Source organism: Monopterus albus, unplaced genomic scaffold, assembly GCF_001952655.1.
Source record: "Monopterus albus unplaced genomic scaffold, M_albus_1.0 scaffold246.1, whole genome shotgun sequence".
NCBI lineage: Eukaryota > Metazoa > Chordata > Actinopteri > Synbranchiformes > Synbranchidae > Monopterus > Monopterus albus.
In genome coordinates, this window is record NW_018128126.1 from 414155 (window position 1) to 430469 (window position 16315).

Sequence of the window (16315 nt, forward strand, 5' to 3'; positions counted from 1 at the left end):
ACAAACCTAATTTATCTGAATGATGAATTAAACCTGAGGGAGGGGGTTTTTAATCAAGCAATAAAACAGCCAGAGTTTGTTTGTTGACCCTTGGCAGTTGAGGAAAAACAGTGAATTTCAGACACTGCATGTAACATATGGGGAGACAGCAGATAAAAATCAGGATGAACCCCACTGAACAAAAGGAAGAAAATGTAAGAAATCATCAACTCCTGGGCACTGTGATCCATCTACCTGTTGAGCTTTCCTGTATGGTGTTCAGTCCGGAGGTCTGGGGCTCTGTGGTGCAACAGTGCAGGAAGAAACACATTCACAGACACAGACAGACGTGAGGGAAAAGCTGAACTGCAAATGCTGGCATACAAGACCAGCCCCACTTTCCAACCCAGCACCTGTTAGTGGCCAGCTGAGCTATAACACCAGACAACTTTGCTCTGGTCCCTTTAGTCAAACAGCACTGGTACACAGGAAACACTATTCTCACTAAAGCTGCACTTATGTCACACACATACAAACAGCTAAGTGAAGAAGAGCAGGGAAACACTTAACAATATCCAACAGTAACACACTGAGAAAATGAGAGTGTAATGCTACATTAAATGAATTGTGTATTATACTGTAAACACAATTACTGCCTGTTAATATCTTAGGAACAGTAATGTTAACTTAACCCAGATACGTGGTTAACAAACTTTCTGGCTTGTGACCACTTCAAATGAAGCAGTGTCTATGTTACGTCCACGGATCAGGCCGTCCCCGGCACCTCGGCAGCAGACACCGGGGCTGCCGGCGATTCCACCCCTGCTCACGTAGGAGCACGCTCCCAGCGGCGAGGCACACCTGCGCTCAATTAGCAGAACCGTACTTAAGCATGGCGCTGGTGTGTCCTCGTCCCCAGATGATCTCTCATTCTTCTACCGACGACTTCGCATATTACACGTCCTGGATCCTGATGTCCACTGGTATCGAACTACCCTGGTAAATTCTTGTTATCCACTGTGTCGACCTGAGTGAGGTTATTTTGTCTTGTTTATGATTTTTTTTTCTGAACTGACTACTGCGGAGTACTTTATGTTTTTCTGAACTGACTACTGCGGAGTACTTTATGTTTTTCTGAACTGACTACCGAGGAGTACTTTGTTTTGTTTTTCTGAACTGTTTACGGAAGAGGGCTTTGTATTCTTGTTTGCACTGTTACCTGGTGCCGCCTATATCTCTGTGGGCCTTGCCGCCGGTCGGAGATTGTTGTTTGGGGTCCGTGTCAAGTGCTTGGGCCAGCGAAGCGCAGGCGCTTGCTCCTGTCTGCATACCTCGGCGCTGGGATCCAAGCTTCTACCTTCTTCTCGGCCGCCGCCGACCTGCTCTGCCATCCACTGAGACTCCACATCCTACACACCAGCTCCTGCCTCCTAAGACTTCTTTCCCAGTCAGCCACGCTCTCCTGCCCTGAACCAGCATTTCCCTATATGCAGGTCATCTGTGTTGTGCTCTATGTTATCACACCCTCATCTGCCTGTTGTCCCCCCTCATAATCTCCTTCTCTGTTCTATACACAGTGCCAAACCTCTCCTCTGACCCCGGGCGGCTCCTCCAGTGGTCCAGTCATTTCAGCTGCTCCAACTGCCTGAGACCCACACCGGTCTGATCCTCACCACCTCCTTTTCTTTCCATACTTTGTCTAATAAATATCTTTCTCTGACCTGGGTTTGAGTCCTGCCTATTCCTGAGTTCAGTCGCTCTGTTGGTGTGCGGCTTGCCGTAACAGTCTACTTCTGTCCCATTGCCAACAAATGCAAATGCATACTCTGCATACTATGACCAACAAGGTAAACAGTAATTTTAACAGGACTGAAAATGTAAAAAAAACATCTGAAAAAATAATTAACTCATGGTGCAAATATTTTTTTCTCCTTTCCTATTGTAATCCCTTGGGAGGTCATGATCCCTTGGCTGGAAGCTACTGTCCTCCATGCTGACAGATGAAACGTACAGTACTTATTTAATGTATGAATAACTATTGCACAATATACTTATTATTGATTTATGATCATTCTAAAATTCATGCCTTAATTATAATATAGTAATTCATGAGTAAATGGTGTAGGACATCTGTGTAGGTTTCAGTTAGTTGTTGCTGCTTCAGCACTCGGGGGTGTCGCTTTGGTTTTTGTAGAGTGAAAGTCAAGGGCAGACTAGGTCAGTTACCTTTCTGCTGCAGAGCGAGCTGTCTCTTAGTCTCGATGTCCTGCAAGGTTGCAGCCAAGTTCCTGGGCAGACTGCCAGTACTGTTGGCCACCAGCAGGGGGCTCTGGTGAATCAGAGGGACAGGACAGCACCAGAATCAATGTACATGTACTGGGTTTAAAAAAATATCTGGATTTTTTTAACTGTGGTTCTCAAAGAAAATGGACTTCAGAGGTGTTGTTACCCTGGAGCTTGTGTTGCGCCCCAGTGTTGCTGCTCCGTACTGCAGAGGGGATGCAGAGCCTGATTTGGGTTGATGAAGAGACAGGCCTGGATCACTGTCCAGCTTGGAGCGGAAAACCTGGGGAGGAAATGTACAAGATCAAGCCATGGAGATTAGGGAGTGTTGATAATATGTGTCAATGAGCAGATGGAATCATGTTAGAAGTACAATTGAAAGTCCACCATGGACAAGTTGCATCACCTACTGGAAAACAGTGGTTAAAAGCAGGGATAGCATTGTGCTGCAGTGCTACTGATCACTACTGGTGTTAATAAATAAAAAGCAGGAAGGAATAGATCAAGTCCCAATCAACAGTTTGTCAGTATCAGACCTGCATGAAAAACATCAGAGGCAACAGAAAACACGAGTCAGAATCAGCAGCACTGAACAGCTCTTTGATCAGGCCACTTAACTTAATGCTGCATCCTGTACCATAAGATCAGTGTGGAGTGACTTCAAAGTAATGACTTGAACATGTTCACACATTCTAAGCGGTGACTGAAGTTTTCTGTGGACGTCTGCTACAGGCAGCTTCTCAGCTTTATTCCACCTGAAGCACAGATACCGACTTCATGTTTTACACCAAAGCAAATGCTGAAATTCAAATCACCATAAAAGGCTCGGGCACACAGCAGCGACCTGCAGTATCACTGAGCCATGTTCACAGTCTAATCCATTAATTCAGTGTCCTTTGATTTGTCATACTGAATTGAAGACACTCTTTATATGTGATGACAGTTTCTTAAAGTGAGAATTGTTCACCGCTTGAAAGCTGAGGTTACGCTGTTTTCTTATAGTTTTCAGGAGATCTCAAGGGTGAAGACTGTCATTGCCAACTTTTCATACAGTGTGAATGCAGCACTTTTAAACCCCTGACATGAAAGGGGTTTGTTTTCCCCTCTCTCTTTGACGCAACTGTATAACATACAGGTTGAAAGTTAGCAGAGGCATTACAGAAACAGCAGAAGGATGACAGGGAAAAATGGGGCCAAAGAAGAAGGTCCTCTACCTGCAGCATAGGCCTGTGGCCTGACAGAGACTTGGCTGGCAGAGGGGGAGGACAGAGCTGGCTGGAGCCGACCATCAGCTCCTGGTACCACTGCTCTAAAGCTAACTTGGGGAGGTGAGGCCTACTGCCCTTAGACTGGTACAGCAGAAAGCACAGAGAACCAGGGAGAGGGTGGAGGAGAGACAAGAAAAGATCAGAAAGCATTCAAGGACAGTAGAAAGATTTGTTTTATACCCTCTCAAAAGCCACAATTAAAGGTTTTATACTTTGGAAATAGTTCTTGAATATCTGCAATATATTATTGTTGCCAGCTGCATCGTAGTCTATACCCTCCAGCTGCTAGTCTGCATTTTAATTTTCTACTTCAATGACCCGGTTTATCACAAGAACATTGTTTTCCTCTAATTTTCTGTTTTACTTTACTTCAGCTTCCCTTGGACCCAAATACCTACTGTATCTCTATAATTTCAATTTTACTATATATTTACAATAATATCACTCAATTTATTTTTGTTGTCTTGTTGCCATTATTGTTTTTCACAACAGTCACAACCATCCATCTGCTCTCTCTCCATTGTCTAGGAACACATTTTAAACAGCTGACTGACACATACTGTTCACATAAAACTGTTGTTACTAACATGGCTGCCATGCTAATCCCCACAGGACTGAACTGCACAGCCCTCGTCTCCTGGGTGGGGCAAAAACTAAAAGGTGATCTACTCAAATTTACTTCTGGCACAACAGTCTAATATTAGGATACAGAGAGAATGACTGGGAAAATGCTATACACCTTACATTAAGAAAATTGGCATTATGACTCCGAGGCATTTTTAGTAGCTCTTTGAAAACAATAGGAGTCAGTGACTTCAGGCAAATGTGCACTATAACAGACAGCTCCAGACTGACAACATCACAGGGTTTAGAGTCATCATGGGCTTCAGCAATGACAGAAAAAAGGTCTACCCAGTAACACTAGAAGCAATATAGAGTGATTCTACATCTGTAAGCAAGTCAAAACAGATTTCCTTTTTTGTGTGAGGGTGAGAGAAGTACATGGATGGCAGCGCAAACCACAGTAACTCAAAGAATAGAGTCACAGGGTCATCCCATTTAAGTGTTAGTTCACTGTCCTGAAAAGAGCGACAACACTACAACAAAAATGATTTGAGGATGTTTCTGTTGGGAATGTAATTTAGACATATTGTACATCTGAGAATCAGAATGGATACAGATAACTAATGAAGCTCTGATCCATCTTATCAAATACCCCAGACACTGTGAATGGATTACAGCAAAGTATGATGACTTAACCAGTGCTTTGGTTTAAAAACGATCTTACACCCTCAACACAAGAGCGCTCACACAAACGGTTAGCAGGGGAAGAACAGGGAAAGCCAGCACACACCTCCACAGAGAGAGGTAAGGGGGAGCCATGAGGAGAGGGAAGGCAGGAGAAGGCAGTGTCTACTGCTCCCGACTGCAGGGGCTGGCGAAGCGGGGAGGTTGGGGATGATTCCACCTTTGGCATCCCATACATCTGATTTAACTGGCCCACTGTTAGATACTCCTTCTCAGAGGCAAAACACCAGACAGACAGGTAGAGAAGGGGAGGCAAAACACCAGACAGACAGGTAGACAAGGGAGAGAAGAGAAGAGAAGAGAGACACAGGAGTGAAGACAGACATGTCAGCAAGACAGGCAGCAGGAGGGGGAAATACAAAGTACATTCAGTGACCTTCTGCATCCTAAAGGTGTGAGGGAAAAGAAGAAATACTAAACACACAATGAAGCAAGCACTAGCATCAACCACTCATGTTGCGATTCATTCGAAAGCATGTGTATAGTACAGATTGCACAGATCAATAGTTCTGTCTACAGGAAGTCTGTCATATATGTATATATATATACACATACTGTATATATAAAGTATTGCATTGGTGGGGCAGGGTTTTAGGGCACTGACCACAGCCATTACCTATCTTTCTACACGCTCATTTCCTTCATTCAAGTAAATATAATCGTAAAATGCAAAAATACTAGCGATGGGGCAATATATCAAAAATCAATATATCGCGATACAAAAACGTCACAAGATGTATTGCTCTGTCTAGTGATACATATCGCATGGCCTCACGCACCAGTGACTTCATATTTTTTGTAAATCAGATAGTCTAACAGAATGTAAGTCAGTATATCTGTTTGTTCTTTACATAATCAAACCAGTGCTAGAAAGGAGGAAAAAGAGGAATAAAGTACAAGTACTCCGCACCTACTCATACGCTGTTTTCATTGAATTGCTAATTGTACTGTGATTGAATCAAATCCTACACGCCATTGTGTGTATCCAGTCTTATTGAGAAAAAGTCATACTGTGCCATCCCTAATAAAACATGTTCAGTAAATACCTTATCCTGGTACCAGTACAAAAACACAGCTATCATTATCGACTCTGATATCAAAAATTCTAATCATACCTACATGTTGTACAGGAAATATTTTTCTCTTTTTCAGCATAAAGAATAAAGCTATGACAGGACCAATGAACATTATAATTTTACAGTTTACCACTTAGTTCTACATAAAAATACCAGCTTTTGTTTGCCTCCATACAAACCGACATCTAGCAGTCCAATCGAACAGTAATTAAACCCTCTGTATTGCTGCTATGATCCACTCATACCGTCTTTATTGTCTACTATAAATGAGCACAGCCTCACAGCTACAAAGAGGGTGAGTACACTCTGCTAACACTGATGGTTCACGTAGCACAGAGCAAATCCAGCAATGATTGAATGCAAACCAGTAGAGGGAGCAGCATGACATGAACATGGAAGGACACAGAGGTGGAAAAAGTGAACACTGACAGAAAAAGTGAGGAAGGCAACAGACAGGAAGTGATAGCACCTCGCAGCAATCAGGTGAAGCAATAACTATAACAAACGAGCGGTCGTGTGAGGAGGGTTTGGTCACCACTGCTGCCAGACATCTTAAAGACATCCAACAGCTTTATGTGTTCCTGAACACCAGCAAACAGTAATAGTCTTACACTTGTATAGATCTTTTCTATGCACTCCAGCACACTCAACCTGCTTTCACTCCATTTGCCCATTCACACAACTGGGGGTTCAGCGTCTTGCTCAAGGACACTTCGACATATGAACTGGACAAGCCGGGAATCGAACTGCTAATCTTCCAGTTAGGGACGACCCGCTCTACCTCCTGAGTCACAACAACAGGACAGTGCTTTACAGCACATTCACACACATACGCACAGAGCCAAACCACAATGCCTTTAACTCTTTAGCTTGCAGATTATGTCCTAAGACGTCTTTGCAAGCCAACAACCATGCCCATCCTTTATCTGGCTGTTGTTATTTCTGCTAAAAGGTAGAGCGTCTGTGAAAACAGATGAACACACACAGTTTGCCATCACATGTGACAGGCACTGTTTTGGTTTTCATAATAATTAGTGATAAATAAATAAAAAGTAGTCACCTCTAGTCAATCATAATACACTAAACAATGGTGTAAGGATACTGGTTACTCTTCTGAACATAAAAGGTGAGCAAAGGGAGAAGATTAATCTTGAGTCAATCCCCTGCATCCATGATCAAAACTCAGCGACAACTACTGTGCTGGCTCCTCTTACGTATCATTAAGTAAGGTATAGTAAAAAAAGAGACCTGGGCCACCACAGTGCAACACACAGGTGCAATTAGAGACACAGTGCGACCAGGACACTGACAGTGCAATGAGTGATCCTAAGGGTGAGTTGCACAAGACAACAGAGAGGAAGCAGTGGGCTTCATGCAGGGATTGTTAGAACAGTTACCTCCGTAGGGCTGCTGGGGTGCAACTGGCAGGGAGGGGAGGTATGTGAGGAGGAAGGAGAGGTTCGGCAGAGGGAATGCTGGGAGGAGTGGACATCCTCCATTAACAGGGCAGCCTCGCTGATATGGAGCATTTCCTGTTTCAACACAGGCACATGCTTTTTAATGCCTACATTCCACACAACATCAAGTTAAAGGGACTGTGTGTCACATGCCTTCACTCTGATCCAGCTACAGCCAGGCTTGACCACTGACATGTTAAAAGCTCTGCACTAATCATCACAATCAACATTAAACAAATCAACTGCATCTTTGGAATAGTGCATTTGCAGCATGTGATCCAAAACATTATCAAATGTGCACAGCAACCCTTTTGGCTCCGTTTTTATTGTCAGGCCAGGAGCACAGAGTGTGAATGTGTGTTTGTTTTCACTGCATGCACACTGAGGCTCAGTAGTTCTCTCACCTCTCTCATTGCTGTGGAGGACTTGGGGAAGCTCCTTCCTCCAGTCAGGCTGTTATATCTCTTTTCCAGAGCTGACAGTCTCTCCTTCTCCTAGACAGAAACCCATGGATTCTTTTTTTTTTAGGAGCAACTTTTCAAAAACAAGACTAATAAAGAAAGGTCCCCAAACTTTATATTTCTAATTTTTAAATATAAACCACAGGCTCTCTGCAATTATCTGTAGATGTACTTTGAAAAACCTGACTTTTCATGAAACATGATGTAATGTACTCACGGTGTGAACTGTTTCAACAGGTAAACGTGTACCTTGTGGAGTATTTGTAGTGTGAGGGTTCTGTCTTTAGCCAGCCGCTCACAGTCCTGAGCTGCCTGCAGGCCGAGCTGGTTGGCCTGGGTCTCCAGAGCAGACACCTTCTCCTGAACAAAGCAGCACAGGAAGAAGAAAATCTTCAGCGCAAACTGTAACAGCGGTATAGCATGTGTGATTCCAGAGTGGGAGACTGTGGCAGGGCGAAACCACCTTATGACTACAACCCCTGCAACTCTACTGACTACTCCATGTGGTAACATCAGATGTCCATGGTATAAATAATAGAACTTGAACAAAATTCATTATTTTGCAGTGCCCCTGCAGCAGTGACAGTGTAGGTAGAGTGTCTGAAGATCGTTGACATTTGGCTACAACCTTACCCGCACTGTCTGGCATTTGAGTGTACAGTGTATTGCTTGTATTAAAAATTAATTGCTTACATAGTGCATGCTGTAATCTATCCTTTAAGCAGAGAGCACTGCAGAATGTGTTAAATATCAATGAACAAACTAACCTACAGCACTGCTTCTTAGAGAATGGTTCCTACGCTAACAGGAAGTAAAACCACTTTTAATTAGTCTGATTAAGTAGATTCCGAATAACTGAGCAAAACACTGCATTCTTACACAAAGACCCATATTGTTCAAACAATAATCAGGACATTGTTGTATTCCTCTTGCCCTCACAGTCTGTCAAGTGTTTCCTTACCTTCCTCTTGGCCACGATGCTGTGGTACTCTGCTCTCTCCTGGAGCAGCTGCTGGCTGATGGTTTCTCTTTCCTCCTCTAGGCTGCTTTCTCTCTCTAGCTGTTGAAACTCCAGGTCCTCAAACTTTTTGGTTCCTGCTTCCAGCGCCTCTCCGTCCTGAAGGAGGCCCACACACATTATTAGCAGTTTCATCACAAACAGAAAAACGTGCAATACTGTACACGTTCTTTTTCAAGGCATCCACTACACCCAGGCCAGTGTAACTGCTATAGGCAAAGCAAAAACATCTTGATTCTAACATTTGAAATTGTTTAAAATGTTTTCCCATCATGGCAGAAGCTCTTTTTGGGGACAACTAAACCACATTGTGCTCAGTTAAGCACACAGCCATGGAGAACATGCTTCTACTCAGCACAGTTACTGGTGTGTGGTAGATGTACTGTAATATACAGGGAGAGACGGACGGTCACTTACACTAACATATTTCACACCTGAAAGTTTTGTGTCAAATATTAAATTTGATGCTTAAATTGCTAAAGAAAAAAACACCAATAACATGGGCTAATAAAGTTACACTCTAAATACTATGTGGGAAAAAAACTTAATTTCAAAATCTAGGTATTAATGTATCTGCGCTGAAAACACTGATATAAAAGCCACACCGACTTCAGTCCATATTCGACTGTGCATTCCAGGTGTTGATCTCAGCTTGTCCTTTCTGTTGTTGCTATGTCACTAAGTAGTTTCTGTCAGGTTTCAGCCTAACAGCACTCCTGTCAGCAGCAGGGACATGAGTGTTTTAGTCTGGATGCTCTTGAGAGCCAGTGTTGTGCTTGTGAAGGACTTGATCCAGAAATCGCCTGCAAGTGGTGAAAACAGGAACAAAGGACTCAAATTGTCAAACACCTGAGCGGTGAAGAAAAGATCATAACCCTCAGCAGCAACCTTGTGTTCTTTGCTTAGACTTGATCCTGCTTTGTACCACAGACTGAAATGTAGTTCTGCTCTGATGACTGAACCTGACATTTCCCCACCTGCCCATCATACAGTTCTGTACAATCAGATCTCAAACTGCATACCTGCTGCACTCTCTGCAAAGGGGCCAAACTAATTAAACAAAACGTAAAGCTCTACATAGAGCCTTACTGAATATTAACATAGCATCACTGGCAACTCTAAGTATCACCTACAGTAATTTCCCTAGCTTTTTTGTGTTTACTTTCCTGAAAAGTAGTAAAACAAAAAACTGACTCAAAACCAAATAGCATGTGTTTCCATAAGAGAAGTCACAGGATGAGAGTGAGCGAAGACAGAGAATGGATTTAGTCAGGACCTATGTTAACTGATTAGTTAGGAGTTATACACATTACATGAGCCATGACAGATCATAAACGAGATGCAGAGCAGATTAGCACATGCAGTGCAGTGGGGTTGTAACACATGACCCACATTTTGCCAAAATGCATCAGCAGCTGCTGAAGTGCCTAGGAGCTACTGGTGTGCTCCTGTGTCAAGCTGAAAGCTCCAGTAGCATGTAAGTGTTGATGGGACATCAGCACATCTGAGAGGACTTCTTATAAATACACTGAGTGTGTGTATGTTTGTGTCAGTAAAACATCTGCATTCGGCCTCTACTAAAGGGTTAAAGGTGCCAGTAGCACTGTAATCGACATGCTGGTGTGTGCTAAGCATTCATACATACAGCATACCACTCTACGAAGGCAGGAAGAAACTATAGAAGAAGAGAAAGTGAGAAAAATACCCTTTCTGTTTTGTTGGGTGTCTATCTTTGCATTATGAATATTTACATTCACCGACCACTTTATTAGGTACATCTGTACATCTGTATGCACTTCGATGCAACACTTCTGCCTTAAGATCTGTGTTTATGAAGCACAAAATGTTTCAGGCTTTGGTAGAATTAAATGTATAAATTCAATTATATGTTTATTTTTGAGGTCATAGTTAAAGGTCGTGTACTGGACTACATTATGTTCAGAGGTGTTCCTAATATTCTGACTCTCTCATTTATGTAGCTGGGGAATATAATGTAGTCCAGTACAACACCACCTTTAGCTATGAGCTCAATAATAAACATAATTGAATTTATACATTTATGACAATTTCACCAAAAACAAACATTTTGAGCTTCATAAACACAAATGTTAAGGAGGAAGTGTTGCACTGAATTGCATACAATTGCCCAGTTGTACCTAATAAAGTGGCCAGTGAGTGCACATCAACAGCAATAAAATAAATTAACTTATAATTTTATATACTTAAAGGGAGTTTAACCATGCCAAATAGTTTAAATTCCACTAGAGTCAAAAGCTGAGATAAGGTACCATTAGCAAGGTACTGTATGTATTAGGTACTGTAACATTAGCAAGAGTATAGCTTCTTTATTTAGTTAGTGCCTCGTTTGGTTCAATGACAAAAACTGAATTCCCAAAACGTCAATTCATCCGAATTAACATTTAACATGCCAATTAGAGAAAAATCTCAGTTCTTGTCTTAGTTTTAGTGGAGCTGAGGTTAGCCTTAACTAGCTCACAAGCTAGCTTTCATGATAACGCTCTCTTGCTTTAGCTATTTGGCTGTAACTCTGCACATTTATTAAGCGGTTTTCACAGGAATGAGGCCATTGTATGGAAGATTTTTATATAGTAAAACTGATACTAAAAAGTCTAATTAACGTCAATTTAATTTTGACCAAATATGCAACTACTGTATTTTCTCTTTATAATGTAATCTAATGTGAAAAATAGGTGTTCCACTTTGTTAAAACACCAGATATTATAAATTCTAAATTTGAACAAATACAGCTTCTGGGAGCCAGGCCAACGCAATTCACCTTAGATTAAAAAGCTAATTCTATGGTAGCCACACAGACTATTATGTAAGGCCATAGGTGGGATGTGAGATGTGACAGGTGGCAGGTTTGGGTCAGCTTCTATAGTTTCAAAGGGGCAGCCTACTGCAACCCAGGGTCAGTAGGTGGGGAGGGGGGTGGTCTAGGTGCTTCTGCTTGACTGATGACCCACCCTTTTGAGCTGTTCCTGCAACTGTTCCCGCAGGGATTCAGGACAGTTATGAAGCTGGTTCTTCAGCTCAGCGTAGCCCTCCTGGAGGCTCTGCAGGGCCCGGCGCTCAGCCTCAACATTAGCCCTCTCCTAGAAAGACACAACACACGCCCACACACAGGATGGATAGGCGAGGGGAGAGAAAGAGAGAGACAGAGAAACACACTGTTCAAAATTCATGCCATGCACATAAAAAAGCTGCTAGGGGTAAGCAACACATGCGTAGTGGCTGATTTTTAGGTTTTGGTGGGGAACAGAAGTACACGCTAAACTGTTACACCTCACAGCCTGTGATTGATAAATGACACATGTGGCTCAGTGAGCCACATATCATACCAGAAGTTTTTCCTGTTACAATTCAAATGTAACTGTCCTAGTCGGGACACATTTTTGTGATGTGATATGTCCACTTTTTGGGTCCAGTGTTTAATCTGTATCCATATTGCAAATAATGAAAGCTTGAGAGCCTAACTACTTGCTAAAATGAACCATTCCTTTTGCAAATATCCTGAAAGAACCTTTAGATGTTCCAACCTCTAACGTCAGTGAGCTGTGAGGAAATTGCCTCATAAATTACATGACATTATTGGCCTCAGTACATTTATAAACTCACCTGTATTAATCCTGAGTAATGTTAATTTGACAGGCGTGACCCTGTCTCAGTGCTCTCCAGCTTAAGTACACAAGCATCCTCTCTTCTGGGTGCTGTTCACCCTCAGGAATCAATGTGGCTGTCAAGGGTGGCTTTAGAATTTCACCTCATACCGTTGGTGGAAAGCCAAAAAGGCAAGTCCTCTAGAATTGACAGCACTAACAGGAGTGTCACCCATTTTTTAACATAATGAAGAAATCTTTGTCATGAAGAATGTATTCTTTGTGTTGGTCAAAATTAGGGACAAAATTCTAAGGCAGGGATATTTTTTAAGAGAGCAGGAAACACTGAACATCTGGCACGTTCATAAATGACACGTTCAGTTCTCCTTGGAAATCCTGGGGAAGGCTCACATGGACACATGGAAGATGCTCACAAAAACTTGACTTTGGGACTTTTGCAAGAGTTAATTTTAACCACAACAACAAGAACTAAAGAAACCAAGCTGGTAAATGTGCATTCTTTCTTCTCATGCAACTGCTGAAATGTAGGCAGTAGGTAAAAGAAAAAAGGAAACCCCTAAAACCGCTATAGAGACACACTAGTAGTTTCACCTATCAGCTACTGAACCCCTTAATAAAGTCTATAGAACCAAAGACGACCGAGTCCAAACAGCCATGAAACAGCAGGTGCCCTGGCCTGCAGGGCCTGTCATGCAGACAGTGAATCAAGATAAACAGGGCCTTAGAGATCCAGTAGATAAAGAGTGCTGAAGAGGCAGAGAAAGAATTAGAAGTCAATGGATGTGTGTTAGTTAGCAGAGTTGAACTGGAAAGGAACAGATGAGAACTGACAAAACACTAAGTTGACAACATGCAAGAGAGAACACCCAAAAAAGTAAATCCAGTCGTTTATTTAGCCTTTTGTATGGTTTCAGACTCTGTCAGTCAGGGAAGCTTGGCAGACAGGAATGCTGACTGATGTATGCCAGCAGCAATGAACCAGTAGGGAACATGAGACCAAAGGTGACTGTTTAGAAGACTAAATGCACAGGTAGTGGGTGTAAAGGTGTCAAATAATGTACATAACCTCTGCAAATATTTGAATCCTGTATGCATGAATGTAACTGGTGGATAAAAGCAGAGCATTTCAAATGCGAGGTGGAGTCACCCCACACCGCTCTATCTACCTTTTCTTTTTCCCTCTGGATGGCGTGCTCCAGCTCGTCCAGTTTGTGCTGCAGCTGAGTGATGATGTCTGTTTCAGCCTCTATCTGGTCGAGCTCCGCCTGTCTTTCGCCCTGCAGCAAGGCGCGCTCCATCTCTGCCTGGAAGAGTGCATCAAACTAAGTCACGCATGCCATAATATTGCTAAGAGCATGAACTGCCTGGAAGAGTGCATCAAACTAAGTCACGCATGCCAGCCTGAGGTATAATATTGCTAAGAGCATGAAGTGTGCTCAGCCTGTACTGTTTGATACTGGAAAATGTCTACACTAGTGCTATAGTTCCATAAAAATTTAGGTTTAGTAGGTGTTGTACATGACTGTGGGTTTACACTGAAGCTAAATAATATTCCACTAGCATCCACTTTCTGTGCTCTACCTCTTGTTTAGACTCCTGGAATTGTTGCTCCAGCTCGGTCAGCCGGGTTTTAAGCTCATCGATTCGAGCAAGAACACGAACTCGATCGTCCTCCAGGTAACCCAGCTCCAGACACCCTGCACCACCCGAACTGGATGAGTCCTCATGCTGCAGGGAGTGAGAACAGACAAGGTCAGGTTTTTAGGAAAGGAAGTAAAGCCAGAGGGAAGGGGAAGACAGAGCTACACACTGAATTTTTGTGTCTTATACAGTATTATTCACAAAGTTTAAGAAAGCCTTTACCCATGCTGTATTATGACATTTTCATCTGTTTACACAAAAGTATTTATTCATTTATTTTAGGATTACTTTTATTACTTTTGTAGAGATTTATGTTTCACAGGGAAATCAGGGAGGTGCAAGTGTAGTTTCACTGGATTGTTCAGCCTTTTAGTACAAAAATCATTTGTTCAAATACATTCAAATTGTCAGACAATCACACAATATATGATCTATTAGAAGCTTACAGGTAAACATATTGGCACTAAGAAATGTTTTCTTGTTGCAGCAAAGACAGACAGAAGAACAGATAAGAGGAGAAGCATACAACGGAGGTGGTACACACACATAAAAAGGAGGTGACTGATAAATGAGGCTCATGCAGAAGCCACTGTAAATAAAAAAAGATTTCCATTGTTTAAAAGGTATCTTCTAATTCCCTTACAAACAGCCCAAAAAAACAATAAATGGGAATTTAAGAAAAAACTTTTCAGTTTTCCTCACAAATGCAAGAAATGTTTACAGTAAATATTTCCTCAATGTATCTTAATAGCTAATGCATTCCTGTGGGGTGGCTGTGGATCAGGAGGTAGCATGGGTCGTATCCTAACCAGAGGATTAACGGTTCGATTCCCGGGCTGTCCAGTCGAAGTGTACTTGAGCAAGACCCTAAACCCCCAGCTGTACCCGGTGATGACACCGGTGTGTGAATGTGGGAGTGCAAATGGGTGAATGGCTAAACAGTGTGAAAGCGTTTTGAGTGCACTGCAATGCATAAAAAGCTCTATACAAGTATAAGACCATTTACCGCAATAATTCTACATAATAGCTGTAACCTAATATCATTTTTTAGGAAATGTTTCATTATTTTGAAACACCATATTGTCACTAAACAGATTTTACAATCAGAAAGAAGACTGTCTGGTGGCAAGTATGCAAAACGTATCCGGTGTGACAAAAGAGCATAACGCTAATTTACGGAATTACAGAGAAAATTTACGGAGTTAGAGAAGGAGAGGAGCCTGGAGCTACGCAACTCATTTATTTTAGTTAATACTGTAAGAAATTTTTAAACTAAAATCATCATGTACCTGATTTTAAGTAATGCAGTTATGTTGTTATGTATATTATGATGCTAATTATATATTTAGGAACATAAGGGTGGCTTGTGTAGGCTGCTAATAACAGGTGCTAAATGCATTTGCGTTTGTGTTGCAGTCATGTAAACAGCCAAGCATTAGGACTATATTAAACGTAATAAGCAAAGCTAAGCTATATAGGTGTGTACAGGAACACATGCAAGTTAATGGGGATTGTACAGAGTACATACAGTAGGCTAAGAGTAAACGTGTTGAGGATTATTCAAGCATACTCATATTTACTTTTAACCATCAACAATGGTAGTCATGTGTGTACTGGCTCTTTACAGAAAACACATTTAAATCATAAACATTTTAGTGTTTTTCATAAAACACAGGACGTATTGTGCATTTTATAATTGTTCTATTCTTGAATTTATTTTGTTTAATAATGCTCTACATAGAAACATTGCAAAATAATTGTTTAAATAAATGCATTTGTTTTTATAATGTGGAAAGCAGGTTTCTGCATGTTTTTTATACATCTAATTAATCATAAAAATAATCGACACAATCGACTATTAAAGTAGTCGTTAGTTGCAGCCCTAGTATAAAGTATGTTTTGAATGAAAACCTACCTAAACTTGAGTCTCAATGGCCACTGCTAGTCTACACTGTTTGTGGACATGGTGTAATGATGAAAAGCTAAACCTGATGGGATTTGAACCGACACTCATTTGCTGATATACAGTAGGTGAACAGTAGTCAGTTAGGTTAACATGAAACTGTTCTTCTCCATGGGATCCCACTGAATTCCCTCGTGGATTCCTGGTGGTCCCTCAACTTCACTTTAAGCACCACTGATTTAGCAAAGCCAAGCACATCACTTGCACATGCTGGTTGCAC

The 16315-nt window shown here is 41.8% G+C and overlaps 1 protein-coding gene across 8 annotated transcripts in view; it reads right to left on the reverse strand.

The window, feature by feature from the left end:
• The window catches only part of phldb1b (pleckstrin homology-like domain, family B, member 1b), a 79144-nt gene that overhangs the window by 14297 nt on the left and 48532 nt on the right, over positions 1–16315 (reverse strand). For 5 of the 8 annotated variants that reach the window (XM_020620693.1, XM_020620692.1, XM_020620699.1 and 2 more), the window contains 11 exons: positions 14073–14219; positions 13658–13795; positions 11838–11966; positions 8794–8949; positions 8082–8192; positions 7776–7865; positions 7312–7446; positions 4885–5046; positions 3477–3611; positions 2429–2545; positions 2206–2308 (listed from right to left, as the gene is read on the reverse strand). In XM_020620693.1, the coding sequence (XP_020476349.1) occupies positions 2206–2308; positions 2429–2545; positions 3477–3611; positions 4885–5046; positions 7312–7446; positions 7776–7865; positions 8082–8192; positions 8794–8949; positions 11838–11966; positions 13658–13795; positions 14073–14219 (1423 nt within the window). The remainder of the gene's footprint in view (positions 1–2205; positions 2309–2428; positions 2546–3476; positions 3612–4884; positions 5047–7311; positions 7447–7775; positions 7866–8081; positions 8193–8793; positions 8950–11837; positions 11967–13657; positions 13796–14072; positions 14220–16315) is intronic. The other 3 variants (XM_020620694.1, XM_020620695.1, XM_020620696.1) reach the window with 3 other exon arrangements.